The sequence below is a fragment of the Beta vulgaris genome, chromosome 6 (assembly GCF_026745355.1).
Source record: "Beta vulgaris subsp. vulgaris cultivar EL10 chromosome 6, EL10.2, whole genome shotgun sequence".
Taxonomy (NCBI): domain Eukaryota; kingdom Viridiplantae; phylum Streptophyta; class Magnoliopsida; order Caryophyllales; family Amaranthaceae; genus Beta; species Beta vulgaris.
In genome coordinates this window covers 28562510-28587957 of record NC_079207.1, presented here as the reverse complement: position 1 = coordinate 28587957, position 25448 = coordinate 28562510, and the positions used below count along the sequence as shown (strand labels likewise).

The 25448-nt window shown below is 36.2% G+C and overlaps 1 protein-coding gene across 1 annotated transcript; it reads left to right on the top strand.

Annotated features, from left to right (window-relative positions):
- The first annotated feature begins 702 nt into the window (after positions 1–702).
- Positions 703–24904, top strand: LOC104908429 (hypothetical protein). Its single transcript, XM_010697543.4, has 8 exons — positions 703–1052; positions 1139–1238; positions 2490–2615; positions 2745–2903; positions 17869–17987; positions 18096–18287; positions 18377–18467; positions 24706–24904. Exons 1-8 carry the CDS (start codon positions 853–855, stop codon positions 24808–24810), a joined length of 1092 nt encoding a protein of 363 aa, XP_010695845.2. The 5' UTR covers positions 703–852; the 3' UTR covers positions 24811–24904.
- The last annotated feature ends 544 nt before the right edge of the window (positions 24905–25448 follow it).

Here is a 25448-nt window from a genome sequence, read left to right as displayed (position 1 = left end):
TCTTTGCCTTGACAACTTCAAATATGAAGACGACACCCCACTCATCGGCGTTTCTCCTACCTCATGGAGAAACCTGAAATACTCTCGATCGATAGTAATGAGTCATAATAGAACGTGACTCATCGCGTGATCATGAGCTCAGAATCCTAAGCGATAGCAGATCATTGGGATTGTTCATGCAGCGAGACGCGATGCTCGCCGTTGGTTGTTCTTTGTCCGGATCGTGATTGTCATCCGCTTCTTCTATCACTTCAATCAGCCATCTGAGGTTTGCATTCACCGTCACAGGCACTGACCGGCGACCCCCCCTTCCTAAGCGACTTTGTATCAATTTTACTTATTTTTGTATTTAGGTGCAATGTACGAGCTCCTAAAGCTCCTTTAGGCTTGGTTATTTCTTTTAATTTGGATTGTATTAGCAATGTAGCATTAAATTGTACTTGCTCTTTTAATTAATGTTCCATTTCTAATTGTCAAAAAAAAATTACTAAATTTAACTGTACCTTCTCTTTATCTCTCTTCTCATCTTTCACCTATTTACAAAATGAAGTATATTACAACTTGCAATTATTAGAGAACAAAGGAAGTATTTGTTTTGGGTGGCAACTGGCAAGTACTCTCAAGTTTCAAACACCATGGGCATGTCACGTGTTGGGTGTTTAAGCCAAGAATCTGATTTACGGGTTGCCTGTGCCCTGTAAACTGTAGTGGAGCGCCAACTGCCAAGTGGTTTCTGAAGCACCACACTTTCCAATTATTTTTGGTTGCATCTTATTTCCTAATCCTATGTTTGTAAATTGTAATGGGATTAATCCCACTCTATCACTCTGTCTTCTTACCAAGTGATCGATTATGGATTCTCTTCGATGTAATTTCACACCATACTTAAATTGTCGTAAACCCTGTAAAACTGCAGTACAATTCTCCCCCTACTTAATTAACTTCATTCCCCTCACACATTCATCAGTATTATCATCATCATCTTCTTCTTTTTCTTCAACATGCAAGTTCTCTAGTAAGAGGTTATTCAATTCTTCTTCTCAAAATCACAGGTATGTTTTTATTGTACCCCCCAAAATTTTCCCATTTTTATGTTGTTGTGGTTGTTTCTTGATTTGCCAATTGTTGCTTCAACCAGGTTGAGGAAGGTTTTATCAGCTATGGTTTCTGAAGAAAGTGCAACTGGTTCTGGGTCTGTATCTTCACTTAGTGATGGATTCAAACTCACTTATTTAGAGGTGGAGTTTTCGATTTTGAATATCTTTCAATTTTCTTAATTTGTTTATCTATTTTTGCAGTTCTATTGGTGCTGGAATCAAGCAATACTATTTTTTTTATATGAAGTATTTGCTTAATTAGTTTGAGATTGTGGAGGCTAAACTATGATTATGACCACCATGACCCAAGCCTAAGTATGGGATTAAGTGAAATTGTGAAATCTAGTTGTTGGCCCGAAGAATGCCAGGAACTAAATTCTGCAATGTGACATGTTTTGAAATTTAGCCTAGTTGCTGGAAATTTTCTTTTATTGATATACTGAATCTCATATTTGTTGTGAGGAGGGGATCACATATTATCTGTGGAGAGGGGGTTTAGAGTATGATTGACCTTCTATTTTCAGGAGGGGCTTGCCAATTTATGTAAGACACCGCAGGGGTTGGTTGGTTTGTTGGCTTCATTTGGGCTAGGACTACTTTCTGAGACAAGGATTGCCTAGCCTAATACTTGTACCTAGTAAACAAAAAAACATTGATAATCTATAGCTAATTCTTTAGTTTGCAAATCATTGGCGAAAGGTTCAAGTCTTCATGTTGAACTCTATAATGTGTTAGTGGTTGATGTGTAGAAAGCCCAATGCAGGAGGCGGCGCCATATTACATTTGATGTGGTACCATGTTCGAAAGTGGGCAACACGTGGTGTGATAACGATAGTATTATAAATTAGTGGCTTTCTTTGTTTCTTAAAGTGAGCCAAGTGTGCTAATTAGCTTTGTGTGTCATACAATATGTCATACTTGTTTCTGGTCCAGGTGACTACATTGTTAACAGGCTAACCAGTATTAGGAAAGTGTAACCAGTATTCTAAAACAGAGAAAGTATGTATTTACTAGAATGTATAGCCCATAACTTATGAAATTATTTTTCCTAGAGCCTCTCTATTAATTATTCAATATATTTTATTAGTAGTTGTGACGTTTAAGATCACCATTTGAATTTTCCGTTTGTGTTTGATAATTTTCTGCTACATCAAATTCCCTAATAGAGAGTATACTGTAGTACTGCGAACTACTGAATCATTTGAATGTGCTTCTCCATTACCCTCAAATATTTAGCAAAAGATATTGCATGCTTATCCTGCTTTAGTACATCTGAACTCCTCCTTGCTCTCCTTTCAGGCAAGAGCCTCAATAAAGGCAGTGTCTTTATGGTTAGTCTTGGATATTACTCAAGAGGTTCGTCATTTTCTGTGGAACTTTGTGGTTTTATAGGGGAATAGTTGGTTGTGGGAAGTAGGTGGTTTGAAGCTATTGGTGGATCCAATTTTGGTGGGTAATCTGGATTTTGGCATTCCATGGCTCTATGATGCTGCAAAGAAATTCTTGAAGAACTTTCAGGTATTAGGATTTTGGATTTTCTTTTTCAAATTCTAAATAAGACCGTGTCTACAGTTGGACTATGTTGTTTCTCCTCCCCTCTGCCTTTTCTGCTTAGTTGCTTAATTACTTTGACGTGTTGTTCTGTAGCTTACTGATATTCCTGACGTGGACTGTCTTCTAATTACACAAAGCCTGGATGATCATTGCCATATGAAAACCTTGAAGCCGCTCTCTGAAAAGTTCCCTAATTTGAGAGTAGTAGCAACTCCTAATGCCCAGGCAAATCTGGATCCTCTTTTTAGCAAGGTATTATTCTTACAAGTCACTGTCTTTCCTGCTTTATTATGTATGTATGGTCTACATGATTGTGTTGGCTGAGAAGTTCCATCAGATGATGCAATTGCTTACTTTATATTTGTCATCGTGCTGTGCTGACGGCTTCTTAAGCTTATGCTAAATTTATAGGCGACATCGTTCTGAATCTTTTGCTATATGGTTGAGACATTGAGTTGGCCGCTGCTCCTTGTCCCCTGCCTTGTGTTTGTGCGTTTTTTGAACTTGGAGAATTCATAGCTGGCATGTTCAGTGGGTCAATATGTCACCAAGCTGTCTCCTGTGACAAGCTTGGTAATACATCCTTTCTGAGTCTGGTGCCTGGTTGGCATTCTTGTTTCAGTTGTAGATAGAAGCTGCATAGGAGTGAGACTTAAGAAGTAATTACATGTCTTCTCCTTTAATGTAATGAATCGGCTGTAGTTGCAACTTTTAAAAATCTGCAGCTCTGTGCTATCTTTATTTACGCTTAATTAAGCCATTTCTCAGGAAGTGTTTCCTGCTCTCAAGTTTGAATTTGCTTCGGCTGTCTCTCAAGTCTAAGCATTACTAGACCTGTGAGCTGGATGCACTGTTGTAGCTATCTTGTAGGAATCAGCATACCTTGGACTGAATTTAAGAAAGTGATTTAGAAATTAAAATAAACTCTAAAATCTCTGAACGAACCTCTTGGCAGTTGAACAATTTGTCAAAAATGTAAAAATGCACTTTGAAAGAGATGGCTTCTAGGGAAGTATATAAAAGATCTGGAAAAATTTTCACCGAGAGATCTGGCACTATTGACTATTGTATGAATTTCTCAAGGAACTGAATCTGTGACATAGCCATTTGAATCCTCAACTATACTGTATTGTAAGCACTACCCCCATAATTATGTTGTAATAGTTAGAGTGCCCACTTATTTGAAAGAATTCCACTATTCATGCTATGTTGAAACTTGTGGGTTGTGGACGTAAATATGACTAGAGACATAAAGTTTTAGATTCTAATCTACTATAGCTAGAAAAGATCTATCTTGTCGCTGATGGTGCATAATTGATAATAAAAAATTTGCCACAGTGGAAAATTCATATACTCTCTCCGTTCGTCGAAGTTGGTTATGCTCTCCACTTTCCTTACTTTTACCCACACAACATTACCTCTATCCACTTGCCATTATATGCTGCAAATAGTAACTGTAACCAACTTTAAGGAACAGAAGGGAGTAGGTTAAATGGAAGCTAGTTTGCCTGAATAAGTGATAAGGATGATGATCCTTTCTCAATTTTCTAGTTGTGAGAATGTAAGGTTATAATTAACAAACTAATTAATTCTCTAATTTAAGCATTATGAATTAATGGGAAAACAGAAAAGAAGTTGTAAGAAATAAAAGAGGAAATAATGGCAGAATGGTAGGGAAGTAAAACAAGTTTCGTTGTTTTCTTTAATAAAAGAATTTAAGCCATCATTTGTTTAGAGCATGTAAGTTGTTATAAATAGCTTAGTTTGTAATGTAGAAATTTAATTCATTTTAATTCACATCAGAAAAGGTTAGAACATAATTCAAGAAAGTTCATTTTTCTTACAATTATTATTTCCTTCATCGTGGTTGTTTGTTTACTCCTAAAAATATTATAATCTTTATGAGGTATCAATTTCATATTATCTAGTAGAAGTCAAATTTCCGCTGCGAGCTCTAACAATTGGTACCAGAGCCAAAGTCAAAATATCAAGTGGTTAAATTTTTTATTTTTAAAATAATTATAATGGGCTCTACTGGTGGAATGGTAAAAGTTGGGAAATATGAAATTGAAAAGTTCAATGGGAAAAATAAATTTTCCTATTGGAGGATGCAAATGAAAAATTTGCTTATATCACAAAAGTTGCACAAGGCATTGGCGGTAAAAGAACAAAAACCCGAGGACATGAAGGATGAGGATTGGGAAGAGTTAGATCTTGAAGCACGAGCGACCTGTGAAGCTCGGACTCGGCCAGCCACCCTGCCTACCGGTGTCGACACGACACGACACCGGTGCCGACACGGAATCCGAACTGGACGCGGCAACGATCACCTGTAAGCCCTAGATCTGAAAATTGACCTAGAAATACGCGATTTTATTTCTTGAGATATTGGGGTTTTACTCGGGAGGGTGAGTCGTTTACAATGGTCTAACTTTCGTCAACTTACCGGCCACTTCTCCGGCGACGGTAGAGGAGAGAGAGATGGAGGTTACTGAGTGCTGCTGTTCTAGAAACCCAGATGGTGAAGATCTCTTTTTCTTTTTTATCTAATAATTTAAGGTGAGGTGGGAAACCAGAAGGGGGAGTTAAAAAAATTACGTGAACCAAAAAGTGAAAAAGTAAAGCAATAAAACTGGCCTATTAAATTCAAGAAGTAGTACAACAGACAGCTGTACTACATTACATTTACACCTTTTTGTTTTTTTAGAAACATTACATTTACTGATTTACACCTCTTTCTCTTCTCTCTCTCAAAAAATAGTAAACCTTTAGCTTCTTTTTCTCTTTTACTTTTTTTTTTACAATTATACTAGAGCTTTTGAAGTTGAATCTAGAAAATAATATTTCCTAATACTTAACTGCCGTGCCCCCGAGTCCATATGCACAATTCGGACTCTTAAAAAACGAGTCCACGAATCCTTAAAATTAGAATTTGAAGGGTCCGATACTTGGACCCGTACCCGAGTCCGACACCCGTACCCGAGTCCGAGCATCCTAGTAAGCGACTATAATCTTATGCCTTGAGGGATGTTGCATTATTGGTGAATGAAGAAGCAACGACTGGTGGCGTGTGGTCAAAGTTAGAGACAGACTTCATGACGAAAACTCTAACAAACAGAATCTATCTTAAATCAAAATTGTATACATGCAAGATGGAAGAAGGCACCTCAATCCGAGAGTATATCAATAAGTTTGATAGGATTATATCAGACTTAAAGGATGTAGATGTGAAAGTAGATGAAGAAGACCAAGCACTCATGCTATTACTTTCATTACCAAAGTCTTATGAAAATTTGGTTCAAACATTGATGCTTGTCGGTGATACTCTAACCATGGATGAGACTAGAACGCCACTTTTAGCGGATGACCTTCGAAAGGTTGCTACAAAGTGGAATGATGTCTAATAATGGAAAAGAACACAATGAACATGCTCAGGGATTGTGTGTGCAAACAGGGGAAGGACTAATGAAAGAGGACGAGGCAAGGGAGGAAAGTCTAGATCAAAATCTAGACCTCTTGCGGAAAGACCATGCTTTAAATGTGGTGAGCTTGGTCATTTTAGAGCTAATTGCCCAAACAAGAGGATAATATTCAAGAAGAACAATAACGACAATTCCAGAGGAAAACAAAAAGAAAAACAAGAGGTGAGTTATGTCTCGAATGGCGAGGATTATTATTGTTACTCAGTTTCAGAATAATGCAATGAGATATGTGGTAAATGGATGCTTGATTCAGGAGCATCTCACCATATGTGTCCAAATAGAGCGTGGTTTACAACTCATCAAAGTTTGGATGAGTGCACTTTTGATGGGAAACAATCATGCTTGTAAGACTGTCGGGTTAGGTACTATCCGAGTAAAGATGCATGATGACACAATAATAACCTTGAAGGATGTGAGACACATCCAGATTTGCGGAAGAACCTTATTTCTCTTGGGTTATTAGAGAAAAATGGTTGCAAAAATAGTCATAGAGAATGGAGTTTTAAAAGTTGTTCGTGGTTCTTTGGTAGTGATGAAGGGGCTTCATCATGGTAATTTTTATCAAATTACCTCTTTTGGGAACATCTGTTACGGGTGATCTAGCAGTTGGAATCGGTGGAAGTAAAGTCCAAACTGAATGCACGAGGTATGGCACATACGCCTTGGGCATATGTCAGAAAAGGGCTGATCATTGCTTAGTGGACAAGGTTTGTTGAAGAACATGAAGAAGCCACAAATGGAATTTTGTGAGCATTGTGTGTATGGAAAAGCAGACGGGGTGAAGTTCTCTACAAGCAAGCACAAGAGCATAGGGTTGTTAGACTATGTGCATACGGATGTTTGGGGTCCGCCTAAAGTTGCTTCCAAGGGAGGTTCCAGGTACTTTGTTACATTTATTGATGATTATTATAGATATGCTTAGATTTATTTTCTTAAGCATAAGAATGAGGTATTCGACATTTTCAAGAGAGCAATGGTTGAGAACAGAACGGGTAGAAAGCTAAAAACTGTGCTGTCTAATGAGGGAACTTTCAAGGATTTTTTTGTGATCCGGAAGGCATTGTGAGACACTGGACACACCACAATAGAATGGAGTTGCACAAAGGTTGAATAATACACTACTTGAGAAGGCAAGATATATGCGCTCTAATTCTGGTTTAGGCAGAGAATGGTGGGTTTGCTACAGCTTGTTATATAGTAAATCGATCACCACATTCTTATTTAGATGGTGACACGCCCTATAAGGTGTGGTCAGGGGAACATGCAGATTACGAGAGACTCGGAGTCTTTGGGTGCACAACTTACTATCATGTTAAGGATAACAAGCTTGATGAAAGAGCCAAGAAAGCAATCTTTTTGGGGTATCCAAAAAGGGTTGAAGGCTATCGTCTTTGGAGTGTAGAGGATTCTAAATTTGTAATCAGGAGGGATGTGACCTTTGATGAAAGATCTATGGTAACTTTATCGAAAGTTATGATGCTTAAGGATGGTGATGTTGGAATGACTTCAAATACTCAACTGGTAGAGATGGACTCTAGAGACCAACCAAATTCTAGTCATGTTCAAGTGGAGCAACCTGGTGTTACTATAGATAAGGAGATGATCTTGATCATGAGGAGATTCAACGGGAAAATGTACATGTGTTACAACAACAACAACAAGAATCTTTGGCGACCACGAGGCCAAAGAGGAATTATAAAACACTTCAGAAGTTTTGGTCGGACACACCTCTGAAGCATTATAGACAGGTAAATTTGGTTGAATATGCACTCTCAGTGGAGGATGATGAGCCGGTCACCTTGAAACAAGCTATCAAAGACAAGGATAGAGAGAGTTCGTCAGTTGCTATGGAGGAAGAGATGCAATCTCTTCATAAAAAAATACATCGGAGGTAGTCCCATTGCCCGTGGGAAAGATTGCTATTGGATGTAAGTGAATGTATAAAAAAAAAGAGGATCCTTCCAAGACGAATGGTATAAGACATAAGGCTAGGCTAGTGGCCAAGGGTTTTGCATAGAAAGAGGGTGTTGATTACAATGAGATATTTTCTCCAATGGTAAAACACACTTCTATTTGGGTGCTATTAAGTCTTGTTGCTCATGATGATCTTGAGCTGGAACAACTTGATGTAAAGACAACCTTCTTGCACAGTGACTGGATGAGGAAATTTATATGTATGAACATGAGGGATTTAAGGTTGAGGGTAAAGAGAATCAGGTATGTTGCTTGAGGAAATCACTTTATGGATTGAAACAATCTCTTCGACAGTGGTATAAGCAATTTGATTCCTTTATGTTAAAGCAAGGGTTTTCCAAAAGTAATTATGATTGTTGTGTATACATTTGAAAACTTCGTGGAGGTGATTATATTTATCTCCTATTGTATGTATGACATGAATTGATTCGAAAAGCAAGGTGGAGATAAATAGGTTAAAAGCTCAACTCGCCGAAGAAGAGTTTGAGACAAAAGATTTGGGCACTGCAAAGAAAATACTGGGTATGGAGATTAGAAGAGGGAGATCAAATCGAAAATTGTTCTTGAGCCAGAAAGGCTACATTGAGCGAGTTACTGAAAGGTTTGGGATGAAAGGTGCTAAGTCAGGGGTAACTCCATTGGCTCCACATTTTGGACTCTTGGGTAAACAATCTCCAGCTTCAGTGGAAGATAAGGCATACATGGATAATGTACCTTATGCTAGTGCAGTTGGCAGTTTAATGTACGCCATGGTGTGTACACGTCCAGATATTTCACAAGCGGTTAGTGTTGTTAGTAGATTCAAAGGCGAACCTAGGAAAGGCACATTGGGAAGCTATGAAATGGGTTTTAAGGTATTTAAAGGGTACTATTGACACGGGTTTGTGCTTTGGTGGAGATACATGGCCGATAAATGGTTTTGTTGACTCTGATTATGCCAGTGATCTAGATTAACGACGATCTACTATTGGTTATGTGTTTAAAATACATAGTGCTCGTTGGCAATCAATGTTAGTACATGCTTATGGCAGAAAGAGTTAAGGAAGCATTGTGGTTATGGGTGTTGGGAAAGATCACAAATAATCTTGTAGCGGAATAATATTCGTTTTCCCTTCTATGTATAAATAAAATAGGCTAACAATTATATCTCTATGATATAATAAAACAACTCATAAAGCGTTTATAAATATAAACTAATATTCGATGGTATAACTCAAAATGTAATGTTTCTCAATAAATATGAACTATCTTACAATGTTACAATTTCTGAATATATTAAATATCAATCTGATTACATATTTATAATGAGCCTATTACTAAGAAACTAATGATGCAAATTATCGCAATTGTCAATAAATGTTTCTTGATTTCTCACTTCTCTTCTTCTTTTTCTCTCCTTTTATTTCTCTTATTCTTTTCTAATTACATCTTCTCCAAATAAGGAGGAATAACCAACAAATCTCCCCCTTTCGACTTATTATAAGATTTTAGATAAACCCGCTTCCCCTCGACATACATCAAGCTTTTGAACGGTCAATACTTTGGTCATCATATCTGAGCCATTGTGGTCAGTATGGATCTTTTCCAAATGCAATAGCTTGGCTTCAAAGACCTCTCGTATCCAATGATACCTTACGTCTATATGTTTAGAACGAGCATGGAAGGTGCGATTGTTACCCAGATGAATAGCACTCTGACTGTCACAATAAAGTATATAATTTTCTTGTGTAATTCCTAACTCTTGTAGGAAATTCTTCATCCACAACAACTCTTTGCAAGCTTCTGTCACAACAATATACTCTTTGCAAGCTTGTGTCACATCAATTTGTTGATAAAGCAACACATTTTTGTAATCTTGATTGCCATGATATAGCTCCCCTGCAAAAGTCGTCATATAACCTGACTTTCGCGAATGAATATCATTTGCCATATGCATATGTGTATCCTTTTAACACAAGATCTCTGACCAAAGCATAAACACATTTCTAACGTGCCACGTAGATACCTTAATATCCATTTCACCGCTTCCCAGTGTTCTTTTCCTGGATTAGAGAGAAACCTACTAACAACACCTACTGAATAGGCAATATTGTACAAACCATAGCATACATCAAATTGCTGACTACAGATGCATAAGGAACTTTATCCATCTCTTCTTTTTCTTTATCACTTGTAGGACATTGTTGAGAGCTTAATTTAAAATGACCTGCAAGTGGAGAGCTCACCGGCTTAGCCTTATGCATATGAAACCTCTCAAGTAGTTTCTCTATATATCTTTCCAGTGACAACCATAACTTTTTATTTTTCCTGTCACGGGAGATTTTCATGCCATGTATCTGCTTTGCTGGTCCTAAGTCTTTCATGGCAAAGAACTTATTCATCGCCTTTTTCAAATTGGCGATGTTATTAGTATCATGACCAATGATTAACATATCATCAACATAGAGGAGTAGAATGATAAAATCTCCCTCTGTAAATCTTTTAATGAACACACAATGATCTGATGTCGTCTTGTGGTTCTTATGGTCCTTCATAAAGGATTCAAATTTTCGATACCCCTGGCGTGGAGCTTGTTTTAAACCATACAAGCTCTTATTTAAACGACATACCATGTGCTCTTTTCCCTTAACCTGAAATCCCTTAGGTTGTTCCATATATATTTCTTCTTCCAAATCCCCATGTAGGAAGGCTGTTTTCACATCTAGCTGTTCAATTTCTAAATCCATGCATGCTGCCATCCCTAGAACAACTCGTATTGACGACATTTTCACCACCGGCGAGAATATCTCTTCAAAGTCGATACCTTTCTTTTGACTGAACCCAACCTTGCTTTGTATCTTGCTTGCGGATTATTTTCTTCAGTCTTCAATCTGAACACCCCCTTATTTTTGAGTCCTCGTCGACCATTTGGTAATTGTACCAAATTAAATGTGTAATTCTCATGCAAGGATTTTATCTCATCTTGCATGGCTTGCATCCACTCTTTATGGTGGTTATCTTTTATAGCCTTTTCATAAGACTCTGGCTCTCCCCCTTCAGTAAGCAATTGATACTCACCATTAGCAAGTCTTTCTGGAAGTCGTCTATCTCTGCTAGACCTTCTTAATTGTAGTGGTTGACTCTCCTGTTGTGTCATTTGTTCCACATTCTCATTATTATCATCCTCGTCATCATCTATATGTTGAGGTTGATCTTCTTGGTGTACTTCTCCCCCGTGATCATTAATAATATCCTGAGAAGGACCTGGATTCATGATTATAGGTGATTCTTCATGGGATGTTGTTGATTTTCCCACTTTTTGTGTGTCTTCAATGGTTTGATCTTCAAAGAAGACAACATCTCTACTCCTGACTATCTTTCTTTCAGTAGGACTCCATAGCCTATAACCAAACTCATCTTCGGGATAGCCAAGAAAAATACATTGTCTTGTCTTGCTATCAAGTTTTGATCTTTCATCCCTCGGGATGTGGACGAAGGCTCTACAACCAAACACCTTTAAACTATCATAGTTAACTTTTCTCCCAGACCATATCATTTGTGGAACATCACCATCAAGTGGAACTGAAGGAGAAAGATTAATCAAATGAACTGCAAGCTTTACTGCCTCCTCCCAAAAAGATTTGGGTAACTTTGCGTGTGATAACATCGAACGAACTTTCTCTGTGATCGTTCGATCATTCTCTCAGCAAGACCATTTTGCCATTTTGTTGAGGTGTTTTTGGGACAATTTTCTCAAGCTTTATCCCATACTTCTTGCAATATTCTTCAAATGGATCTCTATACTCACCACCATTAGCGGATCGCACACATTTCAATTTCATGCCAATTTCTCTTTCTACTTTTGCATGAAACTCCTTAAACGCGTCAAAGACTTGGTCTTTACTTTTTAAAAGAAAGACCCACACTTTCCTTGAATGGTCATCAATGAATGTAACAAAATATGATGCACCACCAAGAGATTTCTCTGTCATAGAACAAACGTCTGTATGAACCAAATCTAGAACCCGGGATCTTCTAGATGGTGGATTTCTTCGAAATGAAACTCTATGTTGTTTTCCTGCCAAACAATCAACACATGATTTCAAATTAACATCCTTCAAAAGGAAGGAGTTGCTTTCAAGTGAGGATTTGCAATCCCTTCTCACTCATATGTCCGAGTCGCTTATGCCATAGCTCAGTCGAACATTTTTCAGCTACATTTAGTTGTGAGCTGAGCTTCCCATTTTTGACATAAAGGGTGTAATATCCGGGGCGTTACAAAGGGTTTGTTGCTTCTTTCCATGAGGAACAATCATCGAGCCTTTTGACAATTTCCACTTCCGCTTGAAAAGTGATTTGCATACCCTTTATCGTCTTACGAGCTGAAATCAAATTCAGCCAAATATCTAGAACATGTCTGACATTGGGTAGTGTAAGCTTACAACCTGTATTGGTTTCCAAACAAACATCTCCAATACCAGTAGTCTTTGTTTGCAGTTAGATGATATGAAGCACCTGTATCAATCACCCAACTACAATCTTCATTTGTAAGGTTATAACATGAGTCATCACCTACAAAATAAACTTCAACACCAACTGTTGTACCCATGACATTTTTCTTGTTTTCATTATCACTACTCTTGTTATTCTTTGATCTCATGTCCCACTTCCATATTCTACATTCACTTTGCTTATGTCCTGCCTTATGACAATACGATCTGCCTCTCGATTTATCTTGACTTTGGAGCTTCTAAAAATTGGTCTCCCTCGACTTTCAACAATGTGTGCTTCAGTTTGATTATTTGTGGAGGTAAATTCTTTCCTTTTAACTTCTTCATGAAACAAGCTATCTTTCACCATGTCAAGAGTGAGTTTACCAGTCGGAGCTGAATTGCTCAACGAGATAACAAGAGTTTCTCAGCTATCGGGTAATGAGCTAAGGAGTAATAAGGCTTGGACTTCATCTTCAATTGTCATGCTAACATTTGTTAGCTGATTAACAATGCCTTGAAATTCATTCATGTGTTCAGCCATACTTTTACCTTCTTTGTATAGAAGACGAACCAACCTTCTCACCAATGTAGCTTTATTTAAAGGTGTCTTCCTCTCATACATTGACTCAAGCTTTTTCCAAAGATTGTAGGCATTTGTAGCATTAGGAACATGTTGAAAAATGCTTTGATCAATATGTTGTCTTATCAACCCGATTGCCTTTCGATTATCCAATTTCCATGCATCTTCGGTTTTATTTTCCGGTTTATTTTCTTCCTCGATGGGTTTATACAAATCCTTACAATAAAGGATATCCTCCATTCGAGACTTCGACATGGAATAGTTGGACGACGTCAATTTAATCATTCCCGATATGCTAACCATCAAATCTTCCATTTTGTTTCATACAATGTGTATGTACGTATCTGGCTCTGATACCAGACTGTTGGGAAAGATCACAAATAATCTTGCTGCGAAATAATATTCGTTTTCCCTTCTATGTATAAACAAAATAGGCTAACAATTATATCTCTATGATATAATAAAACAACACATAAAGTGTTTATAAAATATAAACTAATATTCGATGGTATAACTCAAAATGTAATGTTTCTCAATAAATATGAACTATCTTACAATGTTACAATTTCTGAATATATTAACTATCAATCTGATTACATATTTATAATTAGCCTATTACTTATCGCAAAACATTTGCCAATAATATTTTCTTCCACTTCTCTCCTTCTTTTTCTCTCCTTTTATTTCTCTTATTCTTTTCTAATTACATCTCCTAATAAGGAGGAATAACCAACAATGGGGACTTCTAGATGATTTGAGGTTGAAGCAGGAATGTGTGATTCTTAGTTATGACACCCAAAGTACAATTCATTTGGCTAAAAACCAAGTTCATCATGCTCGAACCAAGCATATAGATATGAGATATCATTTTGTGCGAGATGTTATAGAAGAAGGCAATATTTCTATATTAAAGGTGCACACAAATAAGAACCTTGCAGACATGTTGACAGTTGTATTAGGAAATGAATTCCAACATTGTTTGGAATTGCTAAATATTGTCCCATGTTAAGCACTACATGGAAGAATTGATGGAACTACAATTGGTTTGATCCCGGTCGAGGGTACGTAGGAATTCATTGTCAAAATGGTGCAACGGTATACGAATATCGCAATTTGTTCGTCCAAAATTTCATTGTCTTCAAATTATGAACAAGGTGGAGAATTGTGAGAATATATGGTTATAATTAACAAACTGATTAATTCTCTAATTTAAGCATTATAAATTAATGTGAAAAGAGAAGAGAAGTTGTAGGAAAGAAAAGAGGAAATTATGGCATAATGGTAGGAAAGTAAAACAAGTTTCGTTGTGTTCTATAATAAAAGAATTTAAGCCATTTTTCGTTTAGAGCATGTAAGTTGTTATAAATAGCTTAGCTTCTAATGTAGAAATTTAACTCATTATTCACATCAGAAAAGTTTAGTTTAAGAAAAGTTTTTTTTTTCTTACATTACATTTAATTATTTTTTTCATAGTGGTTGTTTGTTTATCCCTAAAATATTATTTATTTGTAAGGTATCGATTTCATATTATCTAGTAGAAGTCAAATTTCCGGTGCGAGCTCTAACAATTAGTATCAGATCAATTTGTTCATCCAAAATTTGAATGTCTTCAAATTAGGAACGAGGTGGAGAATTGTGTGAATATATGGTTATAATTAACAAACTAATTAATTCTCTAATTTAAGTATTTATGAATTAATGTGAAAAGAGAAGATAAGTTGTAGGAAAGAAAAGAGGAAATAATGGCAGATGGTAGGAAAGTACAACAAGTTTCGTTGTTTTTTTTAGTAAAAGAATTTAAGTCATTTTTTGTTTAGAGCATGTAAGTTGTTATGAATAGCTTAGCTTATAATGTAGAAATTTAATTCATTATTCACATCAGAAAATATTAGTTTAAGAAAAGTTTTTTTTTTTTCTTACATTACATTTAGATATTTCCTTCACAGTGGTTGTTTGTTTATCTCTAAAATATTATTTATTTTTGAGGTATCAATTTCATATTATCTAGTAGCTAGCTCTAACAATTGGTATCTGAGCAATTTGTTCGTCCAAAATTTGAATGTTTTCAAATTATGAACGAGGTGGAGAAGTGTGAGAATATATGGTTATAATTAACAGACTAATTAATTTTCTAATTTAAGCATTATGAATTAATGTGAAAAGAGAAGAGAAGTTGTAGGAAAGAAAAAGAGGAAATAATGGCAGAATGATAGGAAAGTAAAACAAGTTTCATTGTTTTCTTTAGCAAAAGAATTAAAGTCATTCTTTGTTTAGAGCATGTAAGTTGTTATAAATAGCTAGCTTGTAATGTAGAAATTTAATTCATTTTAATTCACATCAGAAAAGGTTAGAATATAATTCAAGAAATTATTTTTCTTACATTACATTTAATTATTTCATTCATAGTGGTTGTTTGTTTACTCCTAAAAATATTATAATCTCTATGAGGTATCAATTTCATATCATCTAGTAGAGTGAAATTTCCGCTTCGAGCTCTAACAGTAGTTTAGGGCTGAAATAGTGTTATGAGATGAAAAATTATATGTGGTCAAGATAGACAAATGATGGATAATCCGAGATGAAATCGTACTCAAATGAAGTAGTTAGGACTCATGACCATATCCGAGATGAAACCGTACTCGATAAATACTGGTTTTGTTTGAGTCGAATGGCAATCTCCTCGCATTCGCTCTGCCTTAACCTAAAGAAACACAAACCTAAAATATACATAATGTGCACAAAATTTCTCATAAAAATCTATATTGAAATGAAGTAGTTAGGACTCATGACCATATCTAAGTTTACAAACTAAGCACATGATGATATCTACTACTTATACTTGGATTCCTTCACTACTCAAAACCCCAAGTTTATCCAATTAACTTGGAACCAAGCATGGTCCTCTGTTAACAAATGAATGTGATTAAAGCTCGTGTAAAACCCACACTTTAAAGTATGGTAAAACCTGAACAATTCAATAAGATAAGAAACTTAGTCCAACTAAGTTTCATTGTCCCAAGTAACACATAAAACAAAGGTAGACTTGTCATTTGAGTTCAACCAAAACCCGAAATATCAAGCATTCTAGCTATGGGTTCATATGATAGAGCATCATATTTGTCATAGAAATCCTTTGCTTGGAACGTGAATCCTAGGTTGTAAAAGATCAGCATCTTGTCAACAATTCTTGAGGCGGAGTATGGTTGCTTATTCCTCCTGCTTTGGTCGTTTTTTTTAGTGAAGATATATAAGGAAAAAAAGACATTGCAAGAATTTTGGTGGTCCAAACTCCATATAAAGTAACATGCTGAAATCATTTAAGTTATAGGTATTATAATATTTATTATACTCCATTGATATCATTCATATTTCACTCTTCGTAACCTCTTGAAATTCATTTAGGGTCTAAAATACTGTGGCACATTTCAAATAAGTTTTCAATGATGTATATGAATTTCTGTGAACCTTTAGAGGAAACTATACAATATTATTCTCCAATTAATCTATTATATTTATTGTTGAGTGCTAAGAAATATAAAGTGAAATCTCTACTCTCAAGGTCGCAACTACTAGATGACACTATGTCATAATTGCTTTCGATTAAATTAAGTGTGATTTAAGCGCAACTCATAATCAAAATATAAGTCAAATCACACAACATTTATCTTCTTATTTATTGCATAAAAACCATTAAACTCTAGAAAAGCGAGTATACATGGAGGTTAAGCAAGAGTCTGATAATCACCCTTAATAACTTAATTATAGAACAACCACTTCAGCGTGTTCGAAGATGTATGGACCTACTAAGCCCCTTTCACTTGAAAAATGTTCTTACTTTCTTTTCGTTGATGATTGTAGAACTAGTCCAAAGCTTTTGATGCTTTGAATTGGTTCAATATATTTATAAAGAGAGTAGTTACAAAATCAAAGATTTAAAACCAAACATAGTGAAACTACATCTAACAATTTTAATAATTACCATGAAGAATATGAATTATGTTGCTTCTTCTTAAATTGCTACTACAAAATTGGGTAGTTGAAAGAAAGAATAAAAGATCCATGTTTCAAAAAAGAAACAAAGACGTCGCTTCTTCTTAGATTGCTAGAACAAGATGGGGTAATTGAGAGGAAGAATAGAATCACTGTCAATATAAAGGATTATTGTCATTCGATATGGTTGAAAAGATTATTGAAAGAGCTTTAGTTGTTATATTGAGGACCCACTGAGATTGTGGTTGGTAACAAGTCCACTATTGCTTTAGCCAAATTTCCACTTTTTGTGTGACTGAAGCAAAAATATTGACATGAGGTTCTGTTACATACAACAGTTCATTGTTACAAGAGAAATTGATTTGAAACTGATGAAGTCATTGGACTAGATTGCTAATATCTTTTGGGAGACATTAAATTTGAAGATTTTTCTGAAGTATGCAAAGTTAACCGGTGTAGTGAGAAAGTCAAGCTTAAGGAGGGGATTGTTGAAAACAAATTTGACGATTGATATAGTATCTCTCGTTGATGAACAAGAAAAAGATAAGGGTTGCTACTAAAAAAAGAGAAGCTCACTCAATGTAGGAGAAATTATTAATGCCCCATCATTCATTTGTATGCTAACCAAATAGTATACATACAAAGTGATAGATTTTACAAAGTGCATTACTTCTCTTCCTCTGTTTTGCTTTTAAGTTACTTGTATCCTAAATTGTCAGGTGACGTATCTCGAACCCGGCCAAAACACTGAGGTTGAGGGAAGAAATGGTTCTAAAGTTGGAATTCGTGCGACTGCTGGGCCAATTCTTGGTCCACCTTGGCAGCGGCCTGAAAATGGGTATAGTATGCAACATTTTATTTGCCTAAAGAATATCATTCTCTGGATATTCCTTTTCAGAATATCTGTACCTTCAACATATATCTTTACCTGTGTATATATTGGCAGATACATAGTATCTTCTTCTGAATGTCAGTCGACACTATACTATGAACCTCACTGCGTCTACAATGAGGGGTCCCTGAAGGAGGAGCAGGCAGATATTGTCATTACCCCAGTCATTAAGCAGCTTCTACCAAATTTTACGCTAGTTTCTGGGCAAGACGATGCAGTTAAACTTGCGAAATTGCTGTGTGCCAAGTATATGTGCTTATTGATTTCTTTTTTCATCTACAATGTTAGAATTTGCAGTTTTGTGCATTCACATGCAACCATTTATATGATTGTAGGTTTGTTGTTTCAATGAATAATGGAGACCTTGAGAGCAAAGGGCTTCTTGCAAGTATAATTCAACGTGTAGGAACCATAGAATCTTTTAAGGTTTGGTTTCTTCTCTTGCCATTGCTGATTTTGATGCTAATTCGGAGCAACGCTATTTGTACTGCATGGCTACAATTGATTTTGTTTTTTACTTCTTCATTTTAGTTGCACTAATTAAATTGTAGCTTATGGCTTTAGAGCTATTCTCCCCTTTCCCTTTTGATGTTCCTATGGGGAATATCTCAGTCACACCCAAATCTTTGATCATTAATTCTCTATCAAATACGATATCTAGTTATCTACTCTCATAAGACAATATCACATACTATATTTCTATTAGCCTATCGTCTACAAAATATATAATTTGATTCTACTCTTATGTTGTCCTAAACACCACAACTTTTTCCTCATGTCATGTTTACATTTCTTCTATTTAAGACTTCTACCAATTATTATGACTTTCTTCTATGTTCCGAGATTCCATAGAAATCTTAGTGCCAATGTTGTTCAGTAGTCTCCCTTGCTCCTTTGACACACTCAAGCAAAGGTATCACCCGCCGCAATGATATAGCAAACTTTGCGAACTTATCAATTATCATTACACCTGGTTTTAGAAAGTCCATTGCATCGTTGAGTATGGAATGCCACCACAGATTTATCATATTATCTCATACAATCATGTTCATGGATGTGACTAACTGTGCATTCAACGAAAGGGATTTATGGTAAACATGGGGGGAAAGATAAAAAGGTCATTTGGGATGATTAAGCTGGAATGATAGAGTACGATTTTATTTGGTAAATCTTGTGTAAGTCTATCTTACAACGATATTAATGTAATACCACCTCACTTTTTGCTTACGAAGGGTGAATTTGTACGTTATAAGGGTCACTTTCTAAGTTAAAGGGACCACTTTGATGTAAGGGGTCACCTTTTACCTTAAAGGCATCAGTTTAAGGAGAGACGACCCTTTTAGTTAATAGTTGACCCTTGTCTTACCATAAATCATGGTAAGACGGTCTTATATGAAAATTTCATATTTTATCTTGACAGGAAAAGTGAGTTACAAATTTGGCTGAATTACGAGATTAGTATCAAACATAGGCCCTTTCTGAATGTAAGTATTAAAGAGTTCCTACCACATTAGGGTATATAAAAATTGCACGAAGTCGATAAGCCTTTTGTTTTTGCCTGAATCAGCCGTACAAATCACAACCTAGATTTTTATGTTTCTTAGCTAAAGCTCAAAGAGGTACTTCCTTCATCCTTTTTTAATTTTTATGACTTTTTTCATATGATCAAATTTTGAAAAGTTAAACCATTTATGTCTTTATACTATAATAATGTATGTTATGGAGTAATGTATTGTTGGATTCAGTCTTCGAAAACACTTACATATAAGTCTTTTATCAACATTTCGGGGAAAAGCAAGATAGTTTGTCCATCATAATGTATGGAGCCACCTCCAGGGAGAGTGGTTCTCCCAAACTTGTTCGGTCCCAAAAGGGATTAACTTAGCTAGATTATGGGCAACTACATTCCCGTCTCGTTTAACATGAGACCAATTAATAGAATAAAAAAATTCACTAGAAGTCAAGATACTATGGAGTACAATATTAAGATCCGAAAGGAAGATAGCTTGCTTAGAGAGAGATTAATCACTGTTAGACAGTCCGATTCAATCACCACCTTTTGCAACCCATACCTCCTGCTATGCCAAGGGAAGCATCAACATTAAGTTTCATCACCCCAACAGGGGGCAAACGAGTAGATACTTCTGCTTTTTCATTCCGGGGTTCCCTTTCTATCTTAAAAGCCTAAAGTCCTTATTGAAAACTAAAGCGCACACTAGAAAGTACTTCGAAAGGCGGGAAAGTCGATCCGCCGGGTATGAATCCGAATAAAAAAGTAGCCATGGGATTGCCACAAAATCAGCACTGAATCTAGGCAAGATCAATCAAACAAAATAGGCTCAAGAGAAAAACCAGCTTTCTTCTTCAGACCCCTCACACCAAATTCCAAATTCCATTCATGTCATTTAAAGCAATCTCTTTCTTCTTGTAATTTTGGATTATCAATCTCTTTTCTGCAACGGAAAAAGAGGAGCAGATTTGACTCGAGAATTCTTCTATTACTACTATTCCGCTACAGTAAAATGCCAAGATTCGGAGAATGCTTGAGTCAAACTATGGAAATGGTCAATCAACTTAAAGGCTTCCTTACTGAAAGCTTATGAGGCGTACTTGTACTTCAGCGAATTCTTACTCTTTAACACTCTCTCAGTCTCAAAGGCGGGTGCTAGTCTCACTCATCCGGAGTCAGCAGGATCAAGGGTTGACATATCGTCGCTGTTCATTCCCGTTAGGCCAAAGTGTTTGGCCTTCTCCCTCGGTTCACGTCAAAGCCCATCGCGGCAGCATAAGACACGACAAAAAAGAAAAGACTATGAGAACTTATAAATTCTTTACTATCAAAGAGAATAAGACTCTGTGCGAGATCACGATTGTGGAAATGCAAGATTCCACTACGATAGATTTGATCACGGAAGTCAAGAAGAACTGCAAAATAATATGGATACAATCCTCATTATGCATCTTGATCAATTGAATCGTTTCATTGTGGATTCCTATACGAAGCTGGTCCCTCTGGGGAAAAGGCGTGTATTCAAAGTTCCATGTCCACGTGCATGCACCTTCCAAAGGAACCTCACATTGTGAGGTGTAGCCTTATTATTGAAGACTTGGTTGTTACGTTCTCCCCATACCACCCAGGCAAGAAAATCCCTTTAATGAGGGTACTCTTCTCCAACCATACGCAAGCAAACAAGCAATGAATAACAAGCATCCTTAGTAAAAGCCTAAGTGAGCTCATCCTTTATAGGACACATGCTAAGAGGAGTAGCAAGGATACATCGAATGTCCCTATTGAAAGTAGCTTCCACCATATCCACTCTCCAATCCATTCGTTTGAAATCAATTAAATCACTCACCATGGTAAGGCCATCAATTCAAGCACTAGTGAGATGTCGCCCCTCTTCATCAACAACCCAAGGGTCATTCCAAAGATTAATTTGAGCACCATTTCCCACCCTCCACGCTACCCCCTCTTTAACAAGAGCTTTTGAACTCCAAATACAACTCCACCTGGAGCTCCCAAGAAATCACATTTTGGATAATATTTAGCTTTCATCACTCTAGCAAATAGAGAAGTTGGCTCACGAACTAACCTCCAAGCTTGACGATTGCTTCATAAGTTGGCTCACGAACTAACCTCCAAGCTTAGCTTATCCTGCACTTCACCCATCTATCATCAAATCTCATAGTAAGGAGGAGCTTCCCAAGAAAACCCTACTCCACTATATCATAGGCCTTGCTCATATCCAATTTCATAGCAATTATGCCTCTACGACTTCGGTTTCTGTGCTTTATAGAATGAAATACTTCCAAGGCAATGAGAGCATTATTTGTAATCAATCTCCCAAGAACAAAGGCACTCTGATTTTGATTTTCGGTAACAATGTTAGGAATAAATTCTTTTAGTTTGATCACGATGTCCATAGCCTTGGAAACCAACTTATAGAGGACATTACACAAAGCAATTGGTTTGAATTCAACTGCCTAAGTTAGAGATTTAACTTTCGAATCAAAGCAATATTAGTATGATTAACACATCCGGGAAAGTGAACCATCTAAAATATTGCTAAAAGATAAAGTCACATCATCACCAAGAATATGCCAGAACCGTTGATAGAAGATGGCATGCATACCATCAGGTCCAAGAGCTTTACATGGATGCATTTGTTGAAGAGCAAAGTGGATCTCATCTTTAGTGAAAGGCTTCAAAAGAGTTTGATTAAAATTATCCGAGATAATAGGATCAACATAATTCAGAACCTCTTGGAGCTGCAAATCAGATGGGTTAGTAGAGGTAAAAATAGAATTAAAATAATCAGTGAAAATATTTTCAATCCCATTTCCATCCTTACGCCAATGATTATTTGCATCAAAAAACCCTTTACATAATTCCTCTTTTTTCTTTGGGAAGCTTTATGATGAAAATACTTCGTGTTGCGATCACAATCACGAACCTCAACAACTCTCAATCTTAAATACCAATAAGCCTCGTGTTTTGAGTGTAAATCATCCAGCTTCTTTTCACACTCCACACGAACCTTGCAAATGTCACTCGAAATGGCTTGATTTTGGGCCCATTCGAGTTCTTTTTCTGCAACATCAATTTGCTTTGCAAGCTTCCCAAAAAGTAATCACGAGTCCATAGCGGGTCTCGCAAAAAGTAGTAATGGTTCTTTTAAAGGCATCTACATTAAAAGATCGTTCAGTGAGAAGACGACCTATGAGCAACAGGGAGATTTTGTTTTCGAGGCTAGGGTTTATGGTTTCGAAATCTATAATATTGTCCTCCTCATCGTTAATTCACAGGTTTGAAACGATATCCTTGATCTCCTCCGCCATAGGCAAAGGAGGGCGGCCACCGCGGCGGAGGACAATTTGCTGGTAGGGGTCTCTTGTCGGGGGAAGAGAGTGTTTCCTTTCTTTCAAGGAAGAATTTTGGGGCTATATAAGTCTTTTATAAACATATATATTCTAATAAGTATTACTCCCTGTTTTCTTTTAATTCGATACACTGGATCTTTTAGAGTCTCTAAGATGTTATGGGTGATAGTAGAAACTAGTAGGAAGAATATGAAGGATCAAAGTATATAGTATACACAAAGCCAGTGAATCACATCCGCCATTTGTGGTGAAATTATAGGTGTATTGGTGGTTTTCCATATCTTTTTACGCGGTGGAGTAGCATCTACGGTAATTTGGCAAATGGGCTTGTTTTAGTATTTATATGTGATAATTTGGCCCCTATATATGTAAAAAAATTGTCCACATAGCCAAAGGATATCTAAAACATCTATTTGGCAATTCGGCCAAATTAGAGAGTAGCCTTTTTAATTCTTGGGTGTTTTCGGGGAGAATAGTTATGGCACTTCAGTGTTAAATTGATACCTCACCTCTCAATTGTTGCTTGTTTTGACTAAAATATCCTATTTAGGTTGCCTGATGATATTAAAAGAATAAAATAGAAGAAAACTGGATTGAATTTCATGAATACTGGAGTCTGGACTTTTTAGCAATTGGGGGTTTAGTGCTTGTAAGCATAGTCAAAGTTTTTAGTAAGTGCACACAATTCACACTTAAAGACCTTGGAGTGGTTGTACCATTAAATAAAGCAACAATGCTTTCTTTTGACTTCACTGTTATCGATTTTGTCTATGTAAGATGAGGATTTTTTCCCTCGCTTTTCAGTTTCCATTATCTGCATTCCTATATTCCATACTGAAACTGATATCTCTTGCTGTTCTGTCTCGAACTCCATCTCTTAGGTGTGAATCATGAGACTATAACGATGTGTTTATAATCTGTCTATTTATCTATTACATTATACCAAAACAAAAAGCTAAAGTAACATGTGTCACTCTCATTATAATTAGAAAGAAGCTATTTTCTTTTATTGAGAAACTAGTCTTATATGCACGCAATGCGTGCAATAACAAATGAAGTAGAAAATAAAATTAATTGGGTTGAATAACTGTCTTTACATTTTATTTTCTCAAAAAACTGATATTTTAAATGTCCTCTATTTTTATTTTTATTTTCCTTTTTCAATTTTTTGGTGTCCTCAGTGTATTGCCTTATAATATAATGGAGATATAAAACAGTCTTTTCAAATTATATGTTATGAAGATTTCTTTTTTTTTTTAAGGGAAATGATGATTTCATATTGAAATATTCAAATTTAATCTGTAAGAAAACATATAATATATGTCGAGCTAAGGGTCGAAAAGTAGACCCTCAAATCTTCTAATCTCCACCATTCAATTGCAATATTATGTAAGCCATTGATTATTTTCTAGATGAGAATATTTTGGAAAGTTTATCTCTCTTTCTCCCTAAAAATCACTAAAATATCATTGTGATATGGATTATTCATATATCACAACGATAATTGTAGTATCTCATCCACCAGAGTAATGCATTACTTTCAAGTTTCAAGACGAGGGTAACTCTTTCCGTCTTCCCTCCTTGCATTATACGCTATATCCTCCCCTCTACTACCATCTAAATTCATCTTCGTTCCCTTTGATTCATCTTCATTATCTCCTTGATGTATAACTCCCAATCGGAACGTACCCTTATAAAGTATATTTTAGGATTCCAATTTTTTAGTCTCCTAATGCTGTTTTGCTTGATGATGAACTGATGAAATCTTTTCTTTTGAGTGCAGGAGCTTTTATCAAAGGAATTGCCTAATGCCAAGGTGCTAGAGCCAATTCCTGGTGTAGCATTAGAGATACCTGCAGTGGAACTATCTGAACACGAGATATTGTAACTAACTGGATCATACAAGGAATACTGTAAATCACTCGACACCATATTTATCATACAATAAGAATATTAGCTATATATTAACATTTTTTGTTGTATATCAGTACTACTTAGTCAAAGTGGTTGGGATGCTCAGTCCTTATGATCACAGGATCAAATCTAAGTTGTACTGAGACGGATACGTGCGGATTCAAATTAGGGTACGGAGATGGAAAACTGTAAGATTTCGATATTTTAGGAATGAGTACACGTATCCATACAGGAAATGTATAGGGTAGGTGTACGAGTTCGGGTGCGAGTTTGGTTATGGGTTTGGGTACGAGTACGTGACCTAGATGAAGTATCCACGCTACAGAAGATCAAACTTCATGATAGGCTCTCTAGGGATGAGAGTTGAGATGGCAGAGTAATCTAAGGTTCATGTCTGTGTAGTTCAGCTGAAAGGCGCAGTTGGGCGAAAACCTTGCAAGCAAAAACTAGTTGTACAATCTAACCAAAATAACCATCGAGCAATTTATAAGAAAAAAAAAGCTAAACTCTGTTTCACAATAACACTTGATACTTTATTTTTGTTTCATAATCCATGCATTTCACATTATAATAGCGATTTTTGACATAAATAATAGCGATTTTCTCCCATAT